At 44.1% G+C, this 27998-nt stretch overlaps 1 protein-coding gene across 1 annotated transcript; it reads right to left on the reverse strand.

Annotated features, from left to right (window-relative positions):
- Positions 1 to 2059: 2059 nt before the first annotated feature.
- Positions 2060 to 26567, reverse strand: LOC115481956 (CD59 glycoprotein-like). The gene is made up of 3 exons (XM_030221448.1): positions 26370 to 26567; positions 9447 to 9557; positions 2060 to 2916 (listed from the first exon to the last, which is right to left on the reverse strand). Exons 1-3 carry the CDS (start codon positions 26425 to 26427, stop codon positions 2717 to 2719), a joined length of 369 nt encoding a protein of 122 aa, XP_030077308.1. The 5' UTR covers positions 26428 to 26567; the 3' UTR covers positions 2060 to 2716.
- Positions 26568 to 27998: the final 1431 nt, after the last annotated feature.

The following is a 27998-nucleotide window of genomic DNA, read 5'->3' on the forward strand; positions in this document are numbered from 1 at the left end:
TCAGGGATGGGGTGGGGGTGGGGGAGTCAGATTGGTTCATTTTGGGAGAGGGAGGGGACTACTAGACAACTGGGGATTTTAGTTTTAATGTTGGAGGGAGGGGGGAAGGACAGGGTCACTAGACTGACAGGGATTAAAGGGGTCAATGCAGAAAGCTATGTCAGGGGCCGGGGGTGCTCCTTACCTTTCACTAATAGCCTCCTTAGAATGCATTTTAATTTGCTGTGTGCTGAAGTCTACCGTTTGAATTAACTTTGATGCTGAATCCCTGTCTGCATCATGCGACCGGTAATGTGTACATAGATCCCTTATTAACTGTGTGCTTCTGCCCACTGTAGGTAGCTTTCTGCGTCAATCTCTGAATTTGGGATTGGTTATGTTTACATATTGCTCAGATATTCATAATGATACTTTAATAATCCCTTGTATTTGAATTTTTATTGCAACCCGCTTTATGCTGATTTCTAGAAAGGTGGATAACGAAACATAGTTAAATAAATTAAATTTGTTTCTCTGATAAACTTGTGAGAAGCCACCCAGGGATCTCATTTGCCACTGAATGTACAGGAAAGTGACAGAACAATTCATTTTAAACCACAGTATTTGTGAGTTTTCTCAGTGCCACCATAGAGATGATGGACCTGCTTTGGCAGTGTGTGGGGGAGGGGGGCGGTCTGTGAATGTCCACCTTTGGATGGGAAATATGGAATTTTTGCTGCCTTATTCTGCCAGAGAGAAGGGTAAGTGGCCACATATGGGGAAGGCTGCAGGCTAACCTACATTAAGGGCCCTGCTTACTAAGCTAGAGGTGCATTGGTGATTTTACTGAGCGCTAACCAATAGCGCACGCTAACTGTGTATGCGCCCACAATATTCCTGTGGCTGCCTACACATTTAGCACACCCTAATTTTGTGCATGCATGCGCTAAAAACGCTAGCACACCTTAGTAAACAGAGCCCTAAGATAGGCTACATGACCTGGCCTACACTGAGCCAGAACAAGAAAGTTGCTTTAGACAACCTTCTGGTAAAAAGAAATTATAGCCCCAGGTGAATTTTCACTGTCATTGTTAGGGGCAAATTACCAAGAACTGAACACAGAAATAAACAAATTGTGGGTAAAGCACTTGCCACGCAGCCATTTCGGGGTGGGGAGCCCTTACTGCCACCCATTGAAGTGGTGGTAAAGTCTCCCACGTTAACCAGGCGGTAACCGGGCAGCGCATTGCACTGCCCAATTACTGCCGGGTACATGCCGGCGGTAGCCCGATGGTACTTCCTGTATAGCGAGCGGTAAGCCCACGTTGGGCTTACCACCAGTGGCGTAGCTAGGTGGGGCGCCAGGGGAGGAGCCTCCCTCCCCCAAACCAGTGGCGTAGCCACAGGTGGGCTTGGGTGGGCCAGGGCCCACCCATTTATGGCTCAGGCCCACCCAACAGTAAGACATGTTTAGTGGTAACTGGTGGGAATCCCAAGCACCGCCAGCTGAAGATTTCCCCCTGATGGTAATGAAAATGCTACTCTCCACAACACTGGCACCTGTGCATGCTCAGTTTTCAGTGCATGCTTGCTGCCAAGGTGGAAAGAAGCGTTTTCCCACCAGCTGAGATAATTTGTTTTTTTTTTTGCCCACCCAATTCTTGCCTAGGCCCACCCAAAATCTGTTGTCTGGCTACGCCCCTGCCCCAAACGGAGCTCTGCCGGCGCCTATTTTTTCTCATCGTGTTGCACTGAAAATGTGCGCCGGCACCGGCGGAAGTCCGCTCTCACTCCCCCCCCCCCCCCCCGCGCCATCAACCTGGCTCCACTTCTGCTTACCACCACTTAGTAACTGGCTATGTTTTATCGGCCGCTTATGCTCGGATATTTAATGCTGGTGCCCATGGCCTGACATTGAGCATTTGGGAATACAGCCGGCAGTGGTCAGCAAAACTCTGACAGCCGCCGACTAAATGTGGGCCCTGTATTTTTAGCGATTTTAATCTGTAAAAGCTTCTTAGATACTCTCCTTTGGAAGCCGAAGCAGGCAATATAATGAATATAAAATGGAAGATGTAAGAATAGTCTGTACCATGCCTTTTATTGTATTGGCCTTGACATTATGCCATACAGTGTTTCACACATCCACACATGTTAAAAACACAACACCTCATGACAGCCCTGCTATCAATTACACAATATAGAAAGGCTGCAGAAAGCAGGAAGATTGTGAGCTCTGATAAGCAGCAAAATTACCATTTTTGTAACAAGAAAATCTACAAACTAGCTAGGTAGGGGTGATGCAGATTTAAGATATGAGCATGTGAGGAAATCTTTCTTCAGATAGCTTGTAGGTAACATGAATGGCTAGCTGTATGTAAATATATCTGCATATGCAAATCATATATACAGATTCAGTGCATGTTTTTGTTCTTTTCAGATGTGAGTGTCTGCCTTTTGAGGTACTCTGATTTGGCAGGGGTGCAGAAGGTAAGGACCCAAGCAGGGGCAGCATGGAGATCCCCCCCTGCCCATTCTCCAGTGACTGAGGCCTCTCCACCCCCTGCTTTGAGTGCCTAACAGGGGTGCTGAGGTCCCAAATCTGGCACTGTAGCAGGGATTGTTCAGTTAAATACTATTTTTTTACAGTGTCTTGGACAAGTGCATGATACGATTGTTACCAGAAGGCACATTCCAGATAAAATAAATTAAAATAGCACATGTGCCATCAGTAAGTTTAAGTTCGCGGAACCATTTCGTGGAGCAGGGCCACCACAGCTCCCAGCAGCAGAAACAGGTTGCTTTGTGTTACCATCGATGAATTGTTGACCTTTAACTTGGCATTGCATAAATCCACGTCACAGCATTTACTCTTCATGTGTTTGCTTGCAAGGGCGCAATCAGACAAATGCGCACAACCTTTGCTTAGTAAACCATCTGTTAAAAAAAATACAGGAATTTTACAGTGGTTGTTTATGCATTGATTTAAACATTGTTTAGTTTGAACTTTGTCCACACTTTGGGGGGAATGTAGTGGGGGTGGGGGATAATGAGGCGTTAGGATAATCTGAGTTGAACTGGGCAAAGCTCCAAAGAGTATCAGATCAATCCTGACTGCGGCCCTGTAAAAAAAGCCTTCATGTTTTTTCACATTCTGCTACCTAAAAATAATAAGTCAAAGGGACCCTTTTACTAAGTTGCAGTAAAGTTTTCCATGTCTACCTCTTCTCCTAGGCATTTTGAGGCTACTCTTGAGCACTGGGCGCATGCAGTCAGCACCCCTTTCCCACCCCTGCTCCCTCTTGTGCGTTCCTGTTTAATGTCTAGTTCCTTTCCTCTATCTTCAGCCCCCATTGAGAGCCACAGTCCCCTTCTCAGTCCTTAACACACATACGCTGCCCTGTGGTATTAATCCAAGCATATATTCTGCATCCATCAGGACTTAATTTGCAGACAAAAAGGAAGAACTGTGGAGCTGGGTTTTCTTCTACCTATTTCAGATTCTCCAGTTGTTCATCATGTGCCTCCCCCCCTCCCCACCTTGCAACTGTTATCTTCACGGTTCTAGGTCCAATCCCACCTGGACAGTTCCCACTGGAGAGTTCCCACCCACCAATTCCCATCTAGGACAAATGTCAGTGAACAAATTCCCACCACACCAGGGAGGACAATTCCCACACATAACTCAAAAAAACAACAACACACTAGGACAATTAATCTCCTTCCCTTTCCCCCTCCAGATCATTTGGGGGGGGGGCAATGCCCCCTAAACCCCGCAAACATTATCTCTTACACACCCCTTTCCCCTTCCAGACATGCAGTTCGTGTGGGGGGCAATGTACCCTCCCAAACGACACCCTCAACAGCTTAAGCCCACTAGATACAGAAAAAAAAAGATTTTAAATGTTCCCAGGTTTTAACCTAATTCATGTTTAATGCAGGAGATAAATGCCATAAATAAGTAAATAAATAAATAGATAGAAACTCTGAATGCTGAGTACAACACGTGCTAGGTATCCCTATAATCAGCCCCTCAAAATGATAACCAACTACTCTACCTATGAAAAATTATTCTATTATTATACTTGCTCTGTGTACATCCGTATGCTGCCCCGACAAAATGGGGATGACGGCTGAGCGGCATGTCGTTTCCTGTTCTCAATCTAACCTCCTTGTTCCCTGTCAGCAATGCACCCAATCCTCAGTCATAGTTGAAAAAAATAAATAAGTAAAAAGACGTGATACAAGAATGAAATAAAGCTAAAAATAAAAGGATAGGGAGGGTGGGAAATGACTGGGGGGGGGGGGGGGGGGGACATCCTGGGTGGGAACTGTTCCAGAGGGAATTGGTGGGAACTGTCTGGGTGGCTACTCACTAGATACCATCTTCACACACATCATCCTACTAGATTATTACTCCAGTACCCAATATTGGGTTAATTGCTCTTTTTTCACTCCTTGTGTATACTCTTGAATTAAAAATGTAGCACTTTTCATTTGTGTGTGTAAGTTGAGGGCACTTTTGGGACTAAAATGGCCAAAAATGCGTATGTAAATTAAGGTTCTCCTCCAGTCCTCCCTTCCTCGCTCACCTGATCCAGCACCCCTCTTTCCCTCCGCTCCACCTCTTGGTCCAACATAGCTTCCCCTCCATCTTTCGCTCCTATTATCCAGCATTAATCTTTCTCTCTCCCTTCCTCCCAGTGCACTGTCCAACATCTCTCCCTCCCTTCCCTCTGCAAGACCATGGTTCATTATCTCAATCCCACCCACTTGCTACCTACTTTCAAACTTGTTTTCTATAGAGCAGCAACAGTGCAGCCATATACTTAGTCCACCTCCAGCCTGCTCTGGAGTACTCCCTCGGACCCGTCCCGCCCCGCCCTGCCACCTCTGACACAACTTCCTGTTTGTACATGGGCAGGAAAGGCCACTAGCTCAACTTTAGTGGTTACGTTTATGACAGAAGTAGACAAATTATCTGTTCTTATAGCATATTTTTCTAAAAAATAATTGTCTCACTGTGGTCAGAAGATTACAGTATGTCCTGATGTCTCCAGAGCTACTCAGCTCAGAAGGAGACAATTTCTGCAATTTCTTGGATCTACTTTTTTTTTTTCTACTTTTTACCTGTAGATGTATAATTATCTATCAAGAAGTTAAGTATGTTTATAATGATCCTTATCAGCTGGAGGCTTTTTTTGATGAATAAATAGTTCTTATCTTAGTGATTATTGTCCTTAGAAGGGTAAAATAGGGGGGGGGGGGGGGGGGATTAATACACTATTTTTGTAAGAAGAATCTCACTCTGCTTTCTTAGATTACAGTTCCGTTATGTAGTAAATCCAGTCTGGAAGCTTCCAGGGAACCTTATGTTAAGCATTGTTTATATTATGCCAGTCATTTTGAAGCCATGCAACTTATTTTGGGATATCTGACAATGATGTGGAAAGTACCTCCATTTTTTGGTGCTGATATCTTCAATAATCACCCAATAGCCAATCCTCATCTCCCTTTTTTATCATGCTTTGTAGTGATAAGAGCCAGTGCTTGATGCTCATGACTGATGGGTGCAATATGGAAGTGTAGAGATCACTTCAGACAGAGAGCAAATCAAGATCCATCCCTCTGGTTACTATTATCTTCTTCCTTTGAAGATCTGAATATTGCCTGACGACATACTGACACCTACAGGTTGTATGGTTTAATTCAGTGATCACTCAGGGGGATAGACAGATATGGGTATTTGCCAGCAGTGTATCCGTGAACTAAGTGACACCGCTTATCTGTTAGACATCAACATTAGCGTTCAGAATTATAAGAAACTGTTACTAGGATTTTACTATTGCTGGTTGTTATATTTATCTTATTATGCCAAATAAACCACTCTACTTTATGGAATTCTGATGGTCAATATTCTTTATCAGCAGATAAGGAGTTGTAGTGAACTAAGAGCTAGGTGCACAGGCTTAAGGGGTAATTCTATAACGTGACACCTAAATGTAAGTGCGACATAGAAGCATAGTTAGAGGTAGATTCAGTAAATGGTGGCCAAATTTTGAAAAAAAAATGTACGTTGAACGCTATTCTATAAATGGGACTCCGAGTTGGGTGCTGAACTTTTAGGTGTGAGGATTTATACCAACTGAAACCTGGTGTAAATCCTCATACGTAAATTAGGCGTGGATCCCCTAAACTCTATAATATTGCACGCATCTTTAGTGAATGCCTCCGAACCACCCATGCCATGCCGCCTTTTCAGTTATGCACTACAGGATTTGCACATTCATCTTTATAGAATAGTGCACAAATCCAAATTGTTGCCAATTAATGCTAACAACTGATTTTTAACAGCCAATTATTGGTGCTAATTGGTTTGTTACTCAGTTAAATTGCACAAGTGCCCAAATTTGCCCATGCAATTTTTAGCACTAGCCTATATAATAATTCTCACCTCCAATGTTCTGACCTGCCTGGGACCGTGGCTCCCTCGGAATTGGTCAGGTAGGCTCCGTAGATCATACTGACGTCACTGGCCGCATTATGACGTGACCCTAGCAGACCAACTCCGAGGGAGCCACGGTCCCAGGCAAGAAAGCACGTTGGAGGTGAGAATTACTGGTAGTGCTGCTGAAGGAGCTCCGTCAACAATAATGGCGCTGCAAACACCCCCTCCCCCTTTCTGTCGTTTCAGGACCCTCCTCCTACTCCACCCCTCTCTGGCCCTCCCCTTCGTAAGAGCTGGCTGCTTAAAAGTTTTTACCTCCTGCATGCAGGGATGCCGCTTCCGTCAGCCTTTTCTTTCACTTCTTTTTCAGCTGTTCCTGTGGTCCCGCTGAAACACAAGCGAAAGAAAAAGCTGTCGGAAGTGGCGTCCCTGCGTGCAGGAGGTAAAAACTTTTAAGCAGACAGCTGTTACGAAGGGGAGGGTCAAACAGGTGAGGAGTGGGAGGGGGGTCCTGAAACAAAAAGGGGGGGTCAAGAACGACACAGGGGGGGGTCCTGAAACTACAAAGGGGGGGGGTCCTGAAATGACAGAGGGGGGAAGGGGGTCCTGAAACAACACAGGGGGAGGAGATTACTAGAAATCCACTGGAAGGGGAGGGGGGTCCTGGATCAGGGGGTAGCGGGGGGGGGGGGGAAGGGAGGTCCTGGAACTCGGAGAGGGGGAAGAGGGGGGATGGGAAGAAGTGGGAGGGGGGGTCCTGGAACTCGGATGGGAAGAAGTGGGAGGGGGTTCTGGGACAGGGGTGGAAGGGGGGGAAGAAGAGGGTGAGGGGGTTCTTCAAACTCTCGGTCTCATACATTCTTGGTCTCACAAAGAGTCTGTGTATCGCACACATACTCTCACACTCGCTCTCTCTCACACACACTCTCTCTCACACACACTGTATCTGTGTGAAACACTCTCTCTCTCTCTCTCTCTCTCTCTCACACTCACTGTCTCACATACGTACTCACACACACTGTCATTCTCACACACACACTCTCTCTCACAGACACACTCGCACCCAGTCTCACTCTCTCTCTGTCACGCACACACACACTTGCACAGTCACTCTTTCTCTCTCGCACAGTCACTCTCACACACACACTCTCTAAAACATACACACTTCATTTTTTGTCAAACGGGCCTTTTTTACTAGTATATATAGAATTCAGAGGTTAGTGCCAATTCTATAATGTCATTAAGGCACACCTCTTATAGAATATGAGTGCAAAGCTGCTTTGGTGCATTGACACATAGGCGTGACAGCTTATGCCAGGCCAATGGTAAGCATAAGCTGGCACACCTAACTGCATCTTGCAATGCACACATCTGATACTAATTTTTACGGTGCGGGCATTGCTATGTGGAATGTACGTGGCAAACGAAAGAGAGCCAAGTCCAAAGCACATAAAACCAAGACAAACCAAAAAAGCACAAAGGGTCTCCAAGAGTAGGTTGGCATCCAAAATTTATTGAATGCCCATGACGCGCCTATGCTCCACCTATCAGTACAGCCCATTTAGTGTTATGTGCCATCCCCCGGATTTTATATAGTGCACCTAGAGATCCGTGCTGAGATCCAAGCGTATTCTATAACAACGTGCATAGCTTAATTGGCTTAAGAAGCTAATTAGCGTTGATAACAGCACTTAACTAGCAATAATGAGCACTAATTGGAAATAATTAGAATTTACATGCACCATTCACTAAGCGTATTCTGTAATGCAGTACACCTAACTTCTAAACCACGCAGGCAAAAAGGGGTGTGGTTATGGGCAGGAAAATGGGTGTTTTGTGGGCGTTCTGAAATTTATGTGCATAATTATAGAATATGGCCCTCTAGGCCTAAATCTACATGCTGGGATTTATGTCACATTTTTGTTGGTGTAAATGGACGTGTAGTTTTAGCTGCTGCGATATCGACTAAGTGTATTCTATATACCGCGACTAAATCTAGGCACCGCTTATAGAATATGCTTAGGTGAAAATGTTTTCCGTGTGGATTTTTTAGGCGCCATATATAGAATCTGGACCCATGTGACCAGCGCCTAGCATATATGTGTGTAAATGCCAACGCGATATCATTCATGTGCATAAGAGCACATACCCCCAAATTCTATATATGGGGTCTTAAGTTGTGCTCACTAATTTGGCCGCATGACCAAATTGTGCGCACAACTTAATTGATTAACAAGGCAATCAGCACTGATAATTGGTACTTAACAACCCATTGGCGGCACTAATTGGCTTTAATTAGAATTTTCACGCAAAACTTTCTAGGCTTGTTCTATAATGCAATGTGCATAAATTCTAATGTGCACAGTTGAAGAGGGGGCATAGCCATGGGCGTGGAATGGGCGTGTTGTGGGCATTTAAAAGAACTATGCACACTATTATACAATACACTCGATCTGCACCTAACTTAAGCGCAGGTATTTAGGCCTGGTTTTAAGGTGGCCTAAATGGGTGTGCCTAAATTTTAGGTGCACTTGAGCGTATTCTACAAACTACGCCTAACTTTAGGCATAGTTCATAGAATCACGCTAACTTCATGGTTTTACAGCGCCAATTTTTAAGGTGCCATATATAGAATTCCCCCATGTTCTATATATTAGTGTGACATTTAGGCATCCTTTATAGAATTGCCCTTCTAATCATTACCTGATACCTCTACAAGATACTGATTGGATTTAACTTGCTGTCTAGCAGCTCGGCCTGCATGTGTCACGAGGACAGTACAGAGTCCTGGAAGAAAGAGAGAACAAGGGACCTCCCAAACTGCAGATATTTCCCACAGGTGGGTGTCAAATAACTAGTACACCTCCTTTATCAGCTTTATATATCTGTGAAAGCACACACCATTGCGAAGGGACACCTTTAAGAACACCATACAAAATAGTATCGGATCATCACAGATTTTCTTCTACATAGTTGTATGATAATCACTGTATTTAAGAAAAAACCAGAGCCTACTTACTTTCCACGTTTATTGAGACTATGCAGGAGTTTTTGTTCTGTCCACAGGGTATTATACCTTTATTACACTCCTCATCATTTTTTGAATGAGTGCAGAAATGGCATTCGAGAGCTGTGGAAGGAAACATAAAGAGGGACAAGGAGGGGAAAGGAGATGGGAGATGGAGGGGGGGGGGGGGCAGTAATGACAGAGAAAGTTTTTTTTTTAAAATCTCAGATCAGAACTTAACAAAGATCTGGGTTTTCTAGACAATTATAAACCATAAAATTCTACTACTTTGTCACCCTCTTATCATCATGGATATCTCCATGTCCTTCATCCACCAGGCTCTCCCTGTCTTTCTCCTAACCCACCCCACCCTCATCCTGTCACTGAAATGCTTTGATGTTCCACTTATATATATACTGTTATTTATGAACTTTTGCTTATTTCTGAACTGATGAAGAAGGGTTACCTTTGAAAGCTAATAAAAAAATGTATTGTTAGTCCAATAAAAAAGGACTAACATGGCTACCACACTATCTCAGATCTAATATGTGCATCAGAAAATTCCCTTTCCTTCTCTTACTGGCAGTGCCACCTCTGTATTTCAGCTTCTCTAAAACACATCTAATGCACTGAAATCTGGAAAAGTCACTTGATTTTCACTTTTGTGATGGAATGTCAACTAACAGTGCAGATAATGTTCTAATTGGTTATTAATTACTGTGATAGGCTGGTTCTGGTTTTGACTTCTTTCATATTCATGTCGGCTGCCATCGCACTGGCCTCTTCCCCTCCATGCATGCTCAGTTTTTATGCATGCACAAAAACTCTGCATGTGTGTGTGTGTGTGTGTGGGGGGGGGGCAGGTGGGCTGCAGCCCAGTGTCAGTTCATGGAAAGTGCTGCTGACTGCGAATGTAGGGCAGTTTCTGGATGCTAGAGGAAGACTTCCTCAGCTGGTGGGCTTGGGGATCCCCGCCAGCTCAGGGATTTACAATTTGAATTTGGGGGAGGGGCATGAAGAGCAGGGCTAGGGTAGGGGGGGGGGGGAATTTGTGCCCACACACTTTGGGTAAAGGCACCCCTAAAACTCAACATCTGGCTATGTCACTGCTCCCAAATCCATGTCCTTCCTCACTCCCTGCCTGCCTCTGCACCCTTTCTATTCCCACTTGCATAGACCTATACTGCCATCTCATGGCTCTCTCCTTCTCCTAGTTAATCTGTCCAAAACAGCCAAGAGAAGCTGCAAGGGGCTGGTCCTGAATATGGCAGCAGATTATGAGTGAGTTCAAGGATCAGATCAATATGTACTCCCAGACTGCATGGGGGACCCCTCATAGTTCTGGATTCTGTGTGGGAGGCAGAGGTTTGTGAGCATGCTTCTCTTGTTCAGTGTCTGTGCTCATGTGCAACCTGCTGCTGGTGCTACATCCAGAACCAGCCCTGCGACTTCCTCAGACCACTATAGAGGAGGTGATTTGGGGGTAGGGTAGGCTAGGAAGGGAGCAGTGAAAGACCATGAGTGGAGGTCACAGGGATGGGGTGGGTGGAATGGCAGCCCACACATGTGTGTAGCAGGTTGCCAAAATACTCTGTCCTATGTAATAGCAGGAAGAACATTCTGGCTCCTACTCAGAAAGGTGCCAATGAACGGTAGTGGGAGGCTATTCTGGAAAAATGGCCTTGAGCTTGAGCTTTTGGAGGGAATAAGTAAAAAGGAGACGCCAACTTATCCTTACTCAAAGGGTAGTCAACACAGAGCATGTAGAACATCAGTGAGTACATTACCCACCCAGGGGCCCACTGGAACCTTAACTCCCTATTCAAGAGGCTAAGGAAAGAGGGATAAAGAGAAGAATCAGCACAGGGATTGCCAGTCTGATCTGCAGCCATCCTCTCTTGCACTATATGAGAAAGACTTGTTCCTTATTAAGGGCCCTGTTTACTAAGCAGCGTTATAGGCGGGTTAACATTTTTAAACGCATGCTAACTATGTAGACGCGTTAACCATGTATGCGCCTACAATATCCCTATAGGCGTCTACATGGTTAGAACCTAAGTAAACAGGGCCCTAAGTGAACTGATTAGAGGTGGTCAGCCTGATCCATAGCAGCTCCCTGAGACTCAGCGTGCCCAAAGAAAAAAGGTCTGGTCATGGGGAGACTGGATCCTGCACCTCAGTCAGAGAGAATACAGAGTGAAGCTGTTGACAACAGACAAACCCAAATGAGGAAGGCATTTGAAGCCGGAGGCAGTGGAACCAATGACTGCCTGCTACCACCTTATGAAGCAGGGGATAATACACTGACCCAGGGACTTATCCTCAACCTGTTCAACAAGACAAACTGTAAAGACCCAGGGACTTATCCACAACCTGTTCAACAAGGCAAACTCTAAAGCGCTTGGTGAACACAGAGCATCACCAAAGAAAGCTAGAGAGAATAATAAAGGGATAAGAGCACAGAAGACCTGTTGCTACCCATTAAAGGATTGAAACAAAGAGGAACATTGGGCTAAGTCTTTGCCTTAAGGTGGTACATCATTAACTCAGGAGATAAGGGCTATGGGGTAACAGGGAGAAAAATAAAGGCACCATCTTAAGGAGCAAGGACTTGTTTCACAACTATATATTCTGTGAATGAAAACAAGTGATACTGGAGCTAGAAGTGGAAGATATTGTTCAAAGGAGGCCTAGAAGTGTAAACCCCATGAAGTTGTTTGATTATTTTTGCAGCTATGAGCATTATGAATTATTTGTCTGCTCATTGTCATCATAATTCTTTGTATATACTTGTACATTATTGGAGTGCCAGTTAAAGGGACTTCTATTTTAAAGCAGCAACGATTTCCAGTTGTCTTTTGTTAATGTGCACGTAACCCGGGCCTCACCCGGTACTGGCTCCAGTTAAGGGCCACAACCAAAACATATATGTAATTCCTTTCTCTCAGGCCACTATTACCACACTCATCAGTTCCAGTTCATTTGCAGTCGAGCTTGGGAATGGGCCAGTGGTCCAGAATAGCAATCTGGGGTTTGGGAGAGAATCTTACTCTGTTCCAGCTTTTATTCAGTCCTTCAGTCCAGGACCCACACAGTACTCTGATGGCTTTATAGAAACTTTAAATTTTATTGCAGAGCCGGTGCAAGGGTTTCTGGTGCCCCCCTCCAAACCTATAAATCGGCACACTTAGAAGATCATAGAGAATGACACGGGAACAAAGTTTGTCCCCGTCCCTGCAAGCTCTGGCCCTGTCAGCACTGACCCCATCTGAGCAGTGGCGTAGCCACAGGTGGGCTTGGGTGGGCCAGGGCCCACCCATTTATGGCTCAGGCCCACCCAACAGTAGCACATGTTTAGTGGTAACTGGTGGGAATCCCAAGCTCCGCCAGCTGAAGATTTTCCCCTGATGGTAACAAAAACACTACTCTTCTTGACATTGGCACCTGCGCATGCTCAGTTTTCAAGGTGGAAAAAAGCATTTTCCCACAAGCTGAGATTATTTTTTTTTTTTGGGGGGGGGGGGGGGGTACAACACTGGGTGCCCACCCAATTCTTGCCTAGGCCCACCCAAAATCTGTTGTCTGGCTACACCCCTGCATCTGAGCCTCAAACAGTTATGTAGTACAACACCAGAGAAATAGAAAGAGTTGCATTTATTCCTGTATTGTGAAAAATATAAAGATGACACATGCCAGGGATGGTGTTAGGGGAGTGCAACTAGGAGACAGCATTTTACTATGAATCGCTGCCGGCTGTACGATCCTGTACATGAGACCTGCGGGCAGGAAGACGGGAAAGGAGGATATGATTTTTTTTACTGCTAGAACAAAACTGTATACCATTCCTGTGGGGCGGTAAAAATTTTTGTTCCCACATCTGCGGTGATTGTCGGCGCGATGGGGCCCTCCAAAGGCCAGTGTCCCTGTTTTGCACTTACTGGGATGCGCCGACCCTGTTTTATTGGAAAAATACTGCAACAGGCAGCAATTACAGATTCAACTTAAACAGAAAACATCCACTTATTGTCAAACCAGTCTAATTCAATTTCTTCTGTTGCTCTCAGCGCTATTCTAGAAATGGTAATCTGGGATGAGTGGCCGCTAAAGGATAATGCATAGCACCAATGCCCATGACTAAAATAAGGTGCCAGGACTTAGGCCTGCTAAAACCAGGTGTAAATCCTGGCATGCATTCTCCCCCACCCCTCCCCATCGCTCAAATTGGAGCAGCATTTTCTGAATCTAGTCTTACACTCCAAGTTTTAGAATAGCACCTAGTGCATATGCGTATAAATGCCAATTTGTGATGGCACGTGCGTAAGTGCGCCTCTTTTATTTTATTTATTTATTTATTTAACACATTTGTATCCCACATTTTCCCACTTACCTGCAGGCTCAATGTGGCTTACACAATACCAAAGAGGTAGGTTCTGGTTCAGTAATACAAATACATAGTATAGTAGTAAGCATGTAAGAAACATATGTATAAAGCAACAAAGAAATAAAGAGGGGGTGGTGATAGAAGTCTAGTAACATATATAGTAACATAGTAGATGACGGCAGAAAAAAGACCTGCACGGTCCATCCAGTCTGCCCAACAAGACAACTCATGTGTGCTACTTTTTGTGTATACCCTACTTTGATTTGTACCTGTGCTCTTCAGGGCACAGACCGTATAAGTCTGCCCAGCACTATCCCTGCCTCCCAACCACCAGCCCCGCCTCCCAACCACCGGCTCTGGCACAGACCGTATAAGTCTGCCCAGCACTATCCCCGCCTCCCAACCACCAGCCCCGCCTCCCAACCATCTGCTCTGGCACAGACCGTAGAAGTTTAGTACGGTCCATATTTTATACAGTAGAGCATGTAATTGACTTCTAAATTTAGGCACCTTTTAAAGAATTGACCTTTAAAGGCTCAGTAATGTCAACACAACTCATGTCTGGGTAAAACGTCATACTCCACTTATGCCTCACAGAATGTCTAGTTACCACCAGGGGCAGATTAACACTAGTGGGGCCTAGGCAAATATATGTAACAGTACATTCGTATGTTAGTGCTAAAGGTGCATAATGAATAAGTGGGTTTTTAAAAAGTTTGGACAAATTCCTGGAGGAAAAGTCCATAGTCTGCTATTAAGACAGACATGGGGAAGCCATTGCTTGCCCTGGGATTGATAGTATGTAATGTTGCTACTTTTTGGGTTTCTGTAAGGTCCTTGTGACCTGGATTGGCTGCTGTTGGAAACAGGATAATGGGCTAGATGGACCATTGGTCTGATCCAATATGGCTATTCTTATGTACTTATGGTGTGACATCTATCGCAAAAATATCGACACTCTTCACTTTCTCCCTCACAGCACATACATTAATAAAGGGTCTGTCCTTTAAAGAGTAGCTGGGATTACTAAGAGATAGAATTCCTGTTGAGAATCACTGGGGGGAGTGACTAGGAAGTCCCAGGGTGGGAGGAAGCCCAGCCCTTGGGGAGTGTTTTGAAATAGAATGCAGAGGGCAAATGCAGGGAGAAAAGGTTCAGATAAGTGATGATCGGAGGAGGAGATCAGTAGGGCATAAAGGTGAGAGTTGTGCCTGGAGGAGGTCGATCTTTGGCTGCCTACAGGTCTGGGTCACCTGCACTGCCACTGACCTGAAGGGGTGAACAAACATGTAGATAAAGATGAGCCCTTAGATATTGTGTATCTGGATTTTGAAAAGGCGTTTGACAAAGTACCTCATGAAAGACTCCAGAGGAAATTGGAAAGTCATGGAATAGGAGGTAGTGTTCTATTGTGGATTAAAAACTGGTTAAAAGATAGAAAAGAGAGAGATGTAATAAATTGGTGAGGCAAGATTTCCCTTCACTATATCCATGTTGGCTTTGTCTCATTAATCCATGCTTTTGAATATGCTCTGTAATTTTGTTCTTTATAATAGTCTCTGCAAAACAGCAAAAGTAGAGGCTGACAAATGCGCAAACCAATAGGGAGATAATATCAAAAACCAGTTTATTCAGAATATTCATATCAATATCAAGGACCCGACACGGTCCGTGTTTCGGCGCCAAAGTGCCTGCCTCAGGGGTCACAATCAACTTTCTACAAAAAAACAGGACAAATTAAAAACATAATATTAAGAGATTTCAAATAAAATATATCCACCTTAATAAAATATGTAGCCAAACATATACGGACATTCATAATAGTATTGCACATTTGTAAATGTATACTGATAAATTATGTAAAAAAATGTTAATATATTATGAATTATGTGAGCAGATATTGTGGACAGAAACCCAAAAAGTAGCAACATTACATACTATCAATCCCAGGGCAAGCAATGGTTTCCCCATGTCTGTCTTAATAGCAGACTATGGACTTTTCCTCCAGGAATTTGTCCAAACTTTTTAAAAACCCACTTATTCATTATGCACCTGTAGCACTAACATACGAATGTACTGTTACATATGTTTGCCTAGGCCCCACTAGTGTTAATCTGGCCCTGGTGGTAACTAGAAGAAAGCTTTTGTGTAACGTAAATCTCCAACTGCTTGAAAGGTGCATGAGCTGGCTGTAACCAGCGCCATGAAAATGAAGAGGAGTATTAACCATTTTTACTGCAAAGATTGTACTCATTCCCTGTTTCAAGTTGGAACAAGATGAAAAGCCCTACATAGTAACTAATGTCCTCTTTCAGGTTTCTGTGCATTCTGTCCTTGAATATATTAGGACAAGCTAACCCTGTAATAGTTTCCTCATTAAATCAAGATGTTTTTCAATAAAGTGTATTGGACATTCTGTGAGGCATAAGTGGAGCATGACGTTTTACCCAGACATGAGTTGTGTTGACATTACTGAGCCTTTAAAGGTCAATTCTTTAAAAGGTGCCTAAATTTAGAAGTCAATTACATGCTCTAATGTATAAAATATGGACCGTCCTAGACTTCTACGGTCTGTGCCAGAGCCGGTGGTTGGGAGGCGGGGCTGGTGGTTGGGAGGCGGGGATAGTGCTGGGCAGACTTATACGGTCTGTGCCCTGAAGAGCACAGGTACAAATCAAAGTAGGGTATACACAAAAAGTAGCACACATGAGTTGTCTTGTTGGGCAGACTGGATGGACCGTGCAGGTCTTTTTTCTGCCGTCATCTACTATGTTACTATATATGTTACTAGACTTCTATCACCACCCCCTCTTTATTTCTTTGTTGCTTTATACTTATGTTTCTTACATGCTTACTACTATACTATGTATTTGTATTATTGAACCGGAGCCTACCTCTATGGTATTGTGTAAGCCACATTGAGCCTGCAACTAAGTGGGAAAATGTGGGATATAAATGTGTTAAATAAATAAATAAAATAAAAGAGGCGCACTTACGCACGTGAGTGCCATCACAAATTGGCATTTATACTCGTATGCACTAGGTGCTATTCTAAAACTTGGAGTGTAAGACTAGATTCAGAAAATGCTGCTCCAATTTGAGCGCTGGGAAAATTCGACTCTCAGCGCTATTCTAGAAATGGTAATCTGGGATGAGTGGCCGCTATAGGATAATGCATAGCACCAATGCCCATGACTGAAATAAGGTGCCAGGACTTAGGCCTGCTAAAACCAGGTGTAAATCCTGGCATGCATTCTCCCCCACCCCTCCCCATCGTTCTGCAACACTGCATGTAATTTTTGGGAATGCCCATGGCCATGCTCCCTTTTTGGGTAGGAAGCCAGAGAATTTAGGTATGGTGCTTCATAGAATCACGCATTGACAGTTGCTCGTGGAACTCCAAATTAGTACCAATTAATATCAATAATTGATTGTTTCAGACAATTATTGAGTGTTAACAGTTCATTAACTAATTTGGTTGGGCGCACAATTTAGGATCGCACAGAAATCTAGGTGCCCAGATTATAGAATTCAGGATGAATGTATAGAACGTGTGTGAGAGCAAATGGGCTGTACCAGTGGACAGGGCATGGGCATAGCATGGGTGATTCACCTAGCAATACAACACCTTAGTGAATAGCACCAGATGCGTGCATTGCAAGGTACAATTAGGTATGCCAGCTTATTCCTGCAATTGAGCTAGTCTAAGCTGTCGTGCCTAAGTTTCAACATGCCAAAGCGGCTTTGCACGACTGTTCTATAATGGGTTAGGCCAGTGGTTCCAAAACCTGGTCCTGGAGGCATCCCAGCCATTCAGGTTTTCAGGAAATCTACAATGAATATTAATGAGAGATATTTGCCTGCGCTGTATTCAAATCTCTCTCACACAGGTGCTAACGGTTTATGTGCTGCTCACGCATGCAAATGCTTAGAGCAGGGGTCCTCAAATCCAGTCCTTGAGAGCCACCCTGTTCTTCAGGATTTCGGCAGTAAAGATGTACATTGCGCATATTTGCAGGGGGCGGAGCATGGGCAGTGCTCAAATAGCAACCTCTTTATGAGTAATAATCCAGATTGGAATTTTTTTTTTATTTCCAGCCCTGATTTAGAATCTGTCAATAGAGTGTGTGTGGGGAATTTTCTCCCATATCTTGGTCCCTTGTGGACGCTTTATATAAAAAGTGCATTTCCTCTTACTGTATTCTGGATACTTGCCCTCCTTATATTATGAAGTCTGCTTCAAGTAATTTTTAATGTTTGTTATTGGACTGGTTGCATACCTTATTAGGTTTAGGGGAGGTTCCCCTGGACTTGGGAGAAATTATTGTTACTTCTATTATGAAGAATTATAAAGAGCCTAGTAACTTAATTTCAAATTATAGTCCAATAGCCTCTGTACCACTTTTCTGCAAGTTGGTGGAGGGAGTAGTGGCCCACCAGATGTCTTCAGCACCGAGACAGCTATTGGCTCATTGATAGATAATGCTCATAAACTGTTGAGTGCTGCACTTTGACCTATCCAGTGTTTTCAACTTAGCGGACCACGCAATTCTTCTTCAGTCTCTGGAAAGTCTAGGAGTTACTGGGAAGGTACTCAACTGGTTTTCTGGTTTTTTGAAATCTCGATATTATAAAGTTAGATGGTAATTTATCGGAAAAGTGGAGTAATCCAAGAGGAGTTCCATAGGGATCCCCACTGTCCCCGCTCCTCTTTAATGTCTATATGCGTTCTTTGGGCTATGCATTGGAGAGGTTAGGGGTTTACTTCTATAGTTATGTTAATGACATCACAGTTATGGTTCCCATTACATCGGTGGTTGCATCTCACTCAGTTCTACTTCAGAATACTATCGATATTCTAGATTTCTGGACGAAAATGCATAAGCTTAGGCTGAATGCTCATTCTACATTGGAAGAGGAAAAAAAATGTTAGGATTAATCAGACCCTTTTATCATTTTTCTCCATCTATAAAAGTGCTAGGCATTTTACTGGACTCTAAGGTCTTCTTTTACAAAGCCGTGCTAGCGATTCCCGTGTGGCAAATGAGAGGAAGCCCATGGGAATTGAACTTACATGCATAACTTACAGAATACTCTTAGTTACGTGCGTGTCTGTGGCACTTAGGCATTAACACACCAGTTCTATGGCTGGCACAGGTGCTGGAGCCTAACTTTTAAGCATACATTTAAGGAGTTATGCTAGTATTCTATACAGGAAAGTAGATGTCTATGTTTCCTTATAGAATAGGTTCCTACTAGGTGCCCAGTTACAGAACTGCCCTCTCAGGGGAAAATTCTGTAAATGGTGCTCATAATTTAGCATTTAAAAAAAACTGGTGCTGAACGTATTCTGTAACGGGTGTTCTGGGATCGGCACCCTTTATAGAATAGCGTGTAGCGCCGGGATCCGCGCTCAGCATTCGGCACAAGGAATTGTACCAATTGAAACCAGGTGTAAATTCCAGTGCGCAAGTTTATTTATTAAAAATTTTTTATACTGCACAATCCAAAGGTTTTCTTCGGTTTTCAAGATATACATACATAAAATCAAAATACAGTTCTTCACACCGACATAACATTACAGAACTAATTAAAATAAAATAACAAAAACATTTTAAGGGAACACCCCTGACTCACCCATAACCCTCCCAGAGCCACACCTGCTTTGCAGATCCATGCAGAAACACATAGATGCTGTTCTACAAATGGGCGAGTAAGTGTGTTTTCACGTGGATCCACTGTTTGTGCTCCATTTTGGTGCCTTGCATCTATTAAAACTCTTTTTCTGTGCCAAACATTTGACGTGGAAGAAGTGCTTAATGTTCAGCACCACAAACAGATTATGTAAATGCTCCTGGGGGTGGAGACTAGGCAAAACAACAGCAGGATCTGCACTTACTGGCATATATACCAATTCCTGTTGGCATATCCAGACACAAATTTACAGTTCTTGGAACAGATGTATATTTATATGGGAGCTTTCAGGGAGACTCTTATAAAGGCACATAGGTGCAGAAGTTGACTTTATAAAACCTATGCACCTTTCCTGCCCAGGTGCCCTTTTATAAAATTCTCCCTCAAATTTGTACATGAATTTCTATAATAATCAGGAGGAAGGAAGATGACCCCGTTCTGCACCTCAGTGGCATCACCTTTTTCAATAATAAAACCATTCTTATCAATTTACATAATAAAAATGGTTATTTTATTTTCAGGCTCATACTTCCCACTAAAAATCAGCAGCTGCCTAGAGGTATCTCCTCCTCTATAATAATAATAATAATAATAATACATTGGTCTTATATCCCACTAATACCTTACAGTTCAAAGCAGATTATACAACCAAAGAGACCAGAACAATCTTCTGGGAATAGAAGAAAGATAAATGTTAGTCACATTCAGATAATTTAATGTAAAACAAATTTCTGGAACAACTGTATTTTAACCCTTTTTCTAAAAAAAAAATATGATTGGGAAGCATAAAAAATATCAGCAAAATCTTTTCAGTGTCTGGCTGCCTGAAAGGCTAGTGTTAATTCGAATAGACATAGTCTGTCCTGGTGTTTTGTGAATCACAATCACCAAGCAGCTGTGAGTGGTTTCAGCACCCTGTCAAACCTGTCCCCTTAAAGGTGCAGGGGCTGGTGGACCAATGGCATTCAGAGTATCCTGAAACAGAATTGCATCTCCTCTGTATGTACATTTTAAGGGAGCAGATTGGACACTGTACTGCCAAACAGACCAAGTGGTGCTTGTGAGAAAGTGCTGCCTCTGTCAGCTTAACACATTTAGAGCCTGCTCCCACTGTGCTCCTGTATCTTTTGAGGAAACTCTCTCCACTGTTTCCACATTCCTCCTTCCCCACTGCTCATACACATAGTACATAAGTACATAAGTACATAAGTAGTGCCATACTGGGAAAGACCAAAGGTCCATCTAGCCCAGCATCCTGTCACCGACAGTGGCCAATCCAGGTCAAGGGCACCTGGCACGCTCCCCAAACGTAAAAACATTCCAGACAAGTTATACCTAAAAATGCGGAATTTTTCCAAGTCCATTTAATAGCGGTCTATGGACTTGTCCTTTAGGAATCTATCTAACCCCTTTTTAAACTCCGTCAAGCTAACCGCCCGTACCACGTTCTCCGGCAACGAATTCCAGAGTCTAATTACACGTTGGGTGAAGAAAAATTTTCTCCGATTCGTTTTAAATTTACCACACTGTAGCTTCAACTCATGCCCTCTAGTCCTAGTATTTTTGGATAGCATGAACAGTCGCTTCACATCCACCCGATCCATTCCACTCATTATTTTATACACTTCTATCATATCTCCCCTCAGCCGTCTCTTCTCCAAGCTGAAAAGCCCTAGCCTTCTCAGCCTCTCTTCATAGGAAAGTCGTCCCATCCCCACTATCATTTTCGTCGCCCTTCGCTGTACCTTTTCCAATTCTACTATATCTTTTTTGAGATACGGAGACCAGTACTGAACACAATACTCCAGGTGCGGTCGCACCATGGAGCGATACAACGGCATTATAACATCCGCACACCTGGACTCCATACCCTTCCTAATAACACCCAACATTCTATTCGCTTTCCTAGCCGCAGCAGCACACTGAGCAGAAGGTTTCAGCGTATCATCGACGACGACACCCAGATCCCTTTCTTGATCCGTAACTCCTAACGCGGAGGGGCACATAAAATATACTCAGCATAGAATATGTAGTATTTGTTCTATGGCATTATGTTATAGGGTCAGCCTGGGTTGTCTATTCATGGCTAATAAATAGAAATAAAACAAGACAAAGAAAATAAAATAAGTTGATACATTGTTTTAAATTGGACTAACTTAATACATTTTATGGCTGGTAACTGCTTTCAGTAAGGAACCTTATTCATTTTGTCACAGTTCAAGGAGAAATGAGCCCTTGGGCTGCAGCTGGGAACCGACTGTTAGCAGGTGAGTCACTTGGGCTGGGCACAGCACTAGGCAAGGCTTGGCAGAAGACAAGGCAGGCAGGAGTTGACTGGAGACAAGGTGGACAGGACTTGGCTGAAGACAAGGTGGACAGCTGGACTTGATGAAGACAAGGCAGGCAGGACTTGATAGACAGGGCTTGGCAGGACAGGACAGACAGGGCTGACAAGGCTAGAACTGGAACCAGACAAAAGCAAAGCAAGGCAAGCACTAGAAACAGACAAGGCAAGGCAAGGTAGGAACTAGGAATAGACAAGACAAGGCTGGACAAGACAGGCAGGACAAGGACTGGAGCTCGGAGCCAAGGCAAGGCAGGAACATGGAGTCAAGGCAAGGCAGGCACTGGAATAAGGCAGGACTCAACAGGAAGACCTTGTTGCAAAGGTGAAGGAGTTGAGCCTGGGCCTTTCTTAAATACACCCAGGCCCATGATGTCAATCCCTGCACCCCTGGAGGAGTTCCCATCCCCGACCCTTTAAGTCCTGGACCATGGCATGCACACTCATGTTTAAGAGGCAGCGGCATGGCAGGCAGGACTGTGAAGGCCACTGCTGGAGACCACCGTGCTGGAGGCTCAGCGTGGCAAGGAGGGCCACAAGCAAGCTGAAGACATTTGGAACCCCGAACACCAAAGAACAAGGTGAGTCGGGGTGCAGGAGCATGGCAGAGGTGTGACACATTTTGAGACTTAATATATAAAAATATTTCCTAACAGGTTGGAAAGTGAAAACCTAAGGTGTGACATAATGGCATATTTTCCCTTTCCTCATTTATATACAGATGGACAGATCCTAAGTAGGATGCTCCTGCAGGTATAGCCCAAAGATAATGCTCTTTTTAACTTGCTGTGCACGCTGCAGAAGAATAAGGAAAATTTAACTCTGAAAAGTGCAATTAATTTTGAAGTGGGTATGTCTGCCTCAAATGGCAAAAGATTAGCAATTATCAATGGCAATAGATGTTGTACTACCCTCAAAGATGTGTTTATGGTTGGGAAGCTTGCCAGGTGCCCATGGCCTGGATTGGCCGCTGTCGTGGACAGGATGCTGGGCTCGATTGACCCTTGGTCTTTTCCCAGTGTGGCATTACTTATGTACTTATATACTTAAATATAGGACAATCAAGCCATTGTGACATCACCGATGAGGTTGGCTCTTAGGCATTGGTGGAATGAGGCATTATGACATCACAATATCAGCTCTGGTTACCAGAGACTGAAACTTAACACTAAAGGGGGAAGTTATCATTGTGGACTACTGTTAAGATGTATTTACGGTGCCCTTCTACTAAAGGCCATTAAGCCCTTAACGTGCAGTTAGTGTGCAAGAACAGGCTATTTACACAAATGCATTAAAGCATTTTGTGGTATTTTGCATGTTTTTTTTGTACGAAACTGTGTGTTATGCATTATTTTTTTTACATATATTTTTGGTAGGAGGCATGATATGGATGAAGAAAGAGCATATCTGCATTATCCAGCCAGCGCTTTTTGAGTAGTGCACGCTAAAAGGTTAACGCAGACATAACACAGCAGTGTGTAATGCCTCCTAAATGGAAGGCACTAAGTGCTCCTGTGTTAATTCTTTTCAGGTCTCGTGCGCTAATGGCACATGACCTGAAAAAAAACTAAAGAGAAAAAGCCCTAAAAACATGCGCTAATGCTGCAATTAATAAGTGGGGAACTCCCACATTAAGCTGTGCTAATAGCAACTATTAGTGCATTTTAGTAGAACAGCCCCTTAATAAACCACTAATTTTATTCATTTTACTTGGGGATTTGTTTGTACATCCCTTCCTAAACCTGATCCCAGTGGCGTACCAAGGGGGGGGGGGCGGTGGGGGCGGTCCGCCCCGGGTGCACGCCGCTGGGGGGTGCCACGGCGCGCGCCTACTCCGAGTTCACTAAACTTTGTCGCTCGTTCACTGCAACTCCCTCTGCCCCGGAACAGGTTACTTCCTGTTCCAGGGCAGAGGGAGTTGCAGCGAAGCGAAGTTTAGCAAACTCGGAGCGGGCGCTCGCCGCGGCACCCCCCCCAGCGGCGTGCACCCGGGGGGGGTGTCATTTCACCAGAGGGGGGGGGGAAGGTGTAATTTAGCGGCGGGGGGGGGGGGGGGCGCATCGGCACTCCGCCCCGGGTGCCATCCAGGCCAGGAACGCCACTGCCTGATCCTAAAATGCACATATTTTATACAGGCAACGTGATAGGCACTTAGTGTCTTTATAAAATAGTCTCCCAGAACTGTCCCCAGGAGAACATAACTGCTCTCAGACAAATTATGCATACTCCATTTGCTTATCCTATAAAGTATGTGCATACATCACTGCTTCACTCAAACTATGTTCTCAGGAACATTTATTTATTTGTTACATTTGTATCCCACATTTTCCCACCTAATTGCAGGCTCAATGTGGCTTACATAGTACCGGAGAGGCTTTGCAGACTCCAGTGTGAACAAATACAAAGTTAAGTTATGGTAAGATAAAGTTCATGTGGTACAGCCACATTTGGGAGTCGTTCAGTAGAATTGTGTTATGTCCATCACATAATTTGGTTTTGTTGTGTTGCCTGGATCTGTCATTTAAGTTGGATCGGTGGCGTATGCCTTTTTAAACAGGTTAGTTTTTAGTGACTTCCGGAAGTTTAGGCGGTTGTACGTCGTTTTCAAGGCTTTAGGTAATACGTTCCACATCTATGCTTATATCACATAAAAGTATACATTATTTTTGTGTGCCCTTAAGGCCCAGTATTCAAAAGGACTTATACATTTACCCCCCCGATTCTATATAGTTCGTCCAAATCTGGGTACACAGGGCAGATGTGCATGCAAGTTAATGAGTTAACGAAGTGTCATCAATCAATTACTGAGGTTAATTGTCACTAATTTGGATTTGCACATGCATCTGCCCGCACACTATTCTATAACACTGTATGCCTAAATTGTCTCGTGTGCAACACAAAAGGGAGTGTGACCATGCAAGGGGCATGGGCAGGTCAGGGGCCTTCCTATAATTTAGGTAAAGTGTTCTAGAATACCACGGTTATTCGCCCAACTTGTGCAACAGGATTTACACCAAGTTTTGGCAGATGGAAATCCTCACGTCCAAAGTTGGGCACAGGAATCCGCTCTAAGTGTTATTCTATAAAGGGCACTCAGCTCAGAGAGCCCTTTATGGAATAGCGGTTAGCGTGGATTTTCCCCAGCACCTAAATTTGAGTGCCATCTACTGAATCTGGTCCTTACTGATTGCAGGTAGATTTATAAGTCTGCTGAGTACAATTTATGAAGACACTATACAGCGAAAATTGCTCTAACCCAGCATTGCAGTAGGGTTCTGCAAGTGGTAAAGCTCCACAGGGCGCAAATGCACAAGAGCATAAAAATTGCTCCCAGCCCACCCTCTCCTCTGGCAGTGGCAAAGTGGGTGGGATGGGGGGGGGGGGCACCAATGGACAAGTCCCACGTGGGTATAGCTTGGTATGGTCCTGCTCTAACCATTTCAACACTATGGATGAAATTCTATAATTGGTGATGCCATTTAGCTGCCCTGATAGCATCTGGGCCCCCAGATTCCCTCATAGAATACTAACATAACCTGGCATTGGCACACCCAGAGGTACACCAGCCATAGACCTGATGTAACAGGGGGCACCTAAACGCAGCAAGGGTTAATGCAATTTACAGCATTCTGTTTGTTACCTGCATAATGGGAGCCCCGCCCGTGCTCCTTATGCATTCTCCCACAGAATAGTACTTAGTCACCTTGCTTGCACTTACACACATAAGTGTACATTTATCCACAAATGTTTTATAAAGCAAGCAGCATATAAATACCGGTGCCCAGCTATAGCACTGGGTAAGGGGGTGTTTACGTGAGTGTACCCGACCGTGCACTTTTATAATAGCCATTTGCCAAGTGTAAAACATGGCATGTGCTTAGAAAATTAGATAACAAAACAGCAGATCAATGGTACAAAGTACGGTCCAAGTTTATTCACCATGTAAAAACATAAATGTATAAGTAATTAAAAGCCTGACACGGCCATGTTGTGCCCTTTCCAAGGGCTGCATCAGCAGCTATAAAAACCAAGAGGTTTATTCCAAAAGTAGCACCTAATGATAAAAAGAACTTATTTCCGAAGCAGCAGCAATTCGTGGTGAATCTGCTTCAGCTGTGCAGCTAGTGGGTCTCAAAGCTGCTAGGATAGGCCTATTCTATCAGCTTTTACAGCCTCTAGCTGCACAGAGATGTTTTTTTAATATTAAGAACCTTCTTTTTTCCACCGATCTGCTGTTTTGTTGTCCATCATGGATTTTGTTGATCGCTTGCCAGTTTGCTTTTTACGTGCTTAGAAAATACTTAGAAAATGACCCACTTAAGGACCACCTAGACATATAAAGGAAATGAAGAGACAGTGTTTTGCCCAGAGCAGAGATTTACAAGACAGACCTCTGAACATGGGAGGTCGTGGTCTAGTTCCTTCATTCACCTCTAATGGTCCAATTTTCTGTATGTCCTCTCTGCTGAAGCTAGCAGACAATTAATGAAACACGTCAATAAAAGTATTGGCTCACCAGTGCTGACATTGCAGAGTCCTGCAGCTAGAAACACGGCTAGCAGAAGGTGTTTCATGCTGACTGTTCCAGCAGCAGAAGAGAAGGTTTCTCTTCCTCTTCCTTCCGGACACCTAGTCACAGATTAATTTTAGGCTTTGTGGAAAATGACTCTGTTCTCTTAAGTACTTCCCCCTCCACCCTTGGCAGGGAAGACCATGGGATCAGCTGCAGTTCACAGTACTTACATGTCATGTGTTCCAGTTACGAAAAGGATGGGAGGGATTTTTTTTTTAACGCTGGAGCCTGTGGCTGTGATTGGCAAGCATTTTGTGTTTTATAATATGATGCTATGGAAGTTTTTTTTCTCCCCTCATTAGGATAAAGCACTGGGTGTGCACTGCATAGAAGAGTTTTCATATTTTAACCTGACTATAAAACAGATTGAATTTGAAAATGCGGAAACACTGGGGGAAAACACAGCAAGCTTCGGTTTTGCCAACTGGATCCTGATTTTCAGCAAGGCTGATCCAATCTTGGTTTTACTCCAGTGTCTATGAATGTGTAATCTAGCTTTTCACAGGGAGATCAGAACTACAAGTTCATGCAAGCAGCTGGGTAAAATCAGTACTGGATCAACCTATTCTGAAAATTTGGAGCCAGTTGCCAACCTTATGGGCTTGCTGCTCTTATGCATAGCCTTTCTTTCTTGCTCTTCCCATCTGATTTTCCTTAGGAAGTGTGTCCTTTTGTGTGGCATCTTCTGCCTATTTCTTCTTCTCAGCCCCATGGCTCTGGAAATATTAATCATGCAGGTAGTGAAAAAGGACAGGGTTTAGGAACCAAGAATATGCCACAGCCTATCATGCACCAAATGGCACTGACCATCACAGTGAACAGAGTTTGTGGCAACACTATTGATATGCTGTTTTCACGTGGATTTCTCTGTTTTGTTTTTCTACTTCTCTTCCATCACACTTTTAGTTTATGCTCTGGTGTATCCTCTTCCACTGATATTCCACTATCAGTCAGTGTACCTCAGGGCTCTGTCTTGAGACTCTTCTTTCTCTATATACTTGCTGCCTTGGTGCTCTACTCTTGTCCCATGGTTTTCAGTGCCATCTGTGCGCTGATGATTCCCAGATCTACCTTTCTGCACCAGACAATTCACAGGAACTCTGGCCAAATTCTCAGCCTGCTTGTCTGATATTGCTGCCTGGACGTCCCACTGCCATCTGAAACTGACCATGGCCAAGACTGAGCTTCTCATCTTTTCCCCTAACCCACCTCTTTCCTCACTCTCTGTATCTGTGGATAACACTGTCATCACCCCTGTCCCTCAACTTGTAGTGTATTCATTCTGCAGCTCCTTGGTATCACTCAGGGGTAGACTGCCTGGATGCCCACCGTACACTACAGCCCTCCCTGGTCCTACCTTTAAAGGCGTGCCACTGGTGATCTAGTGGCCTTTGCGGGGGGGGGGGAGGGGAACATGTTCTTTCCTGACTGTTGTGTTGCCGCTATTCCCCCTGCCGGCACCGTCCTATTTAAAAAATGGCGGCTGAGACTCCCTGCGGAAGTCTCGTGAGACTGCCGAGACCCGTGAGACTACTGTGGGAAGTGTCAGCCGCCATTTTGAAAACACAGCGG

The sequence above is a fragment of the Microcaecilia unicolor genome, chromosome 12, assembly GCF_901765095.1.
Source record: "Microcaecilia unicolor chromosome 12, aMicUni1.1, whole genome shotgun sequence".
NCBI classification, from domain to species: Eukaryota; Metazoa; Chordata; class Amphibia; order Gymnophiona; family Siphonopidae; genus Microcaecilia; species Microcaecilia unicolor.

Coding starts and splice junctions, on each gene's coding strand:
- LOC115481956 (XM_030221448.1), bottom strand. CDS start 26,427: ATGAAACACCTTCTGCTAGCCGTGTTTCTAGCTGCAGGACTCTGCAAT. Junction 9,558..26,369: donor ACTCTGCAATGTCAGCACTG/GTGAGCCAATAC, acceptor TTCCTTCCACAG/CTCTCGAATGCCATTTCTGC. Junction 2,917..9,446: donor AGTCTCAATAAACGTGGAAA/GTAAGTAGGCTC, acceptor TTTTTTTAACAG/ATGGTTTACTAAGCAAAGGT.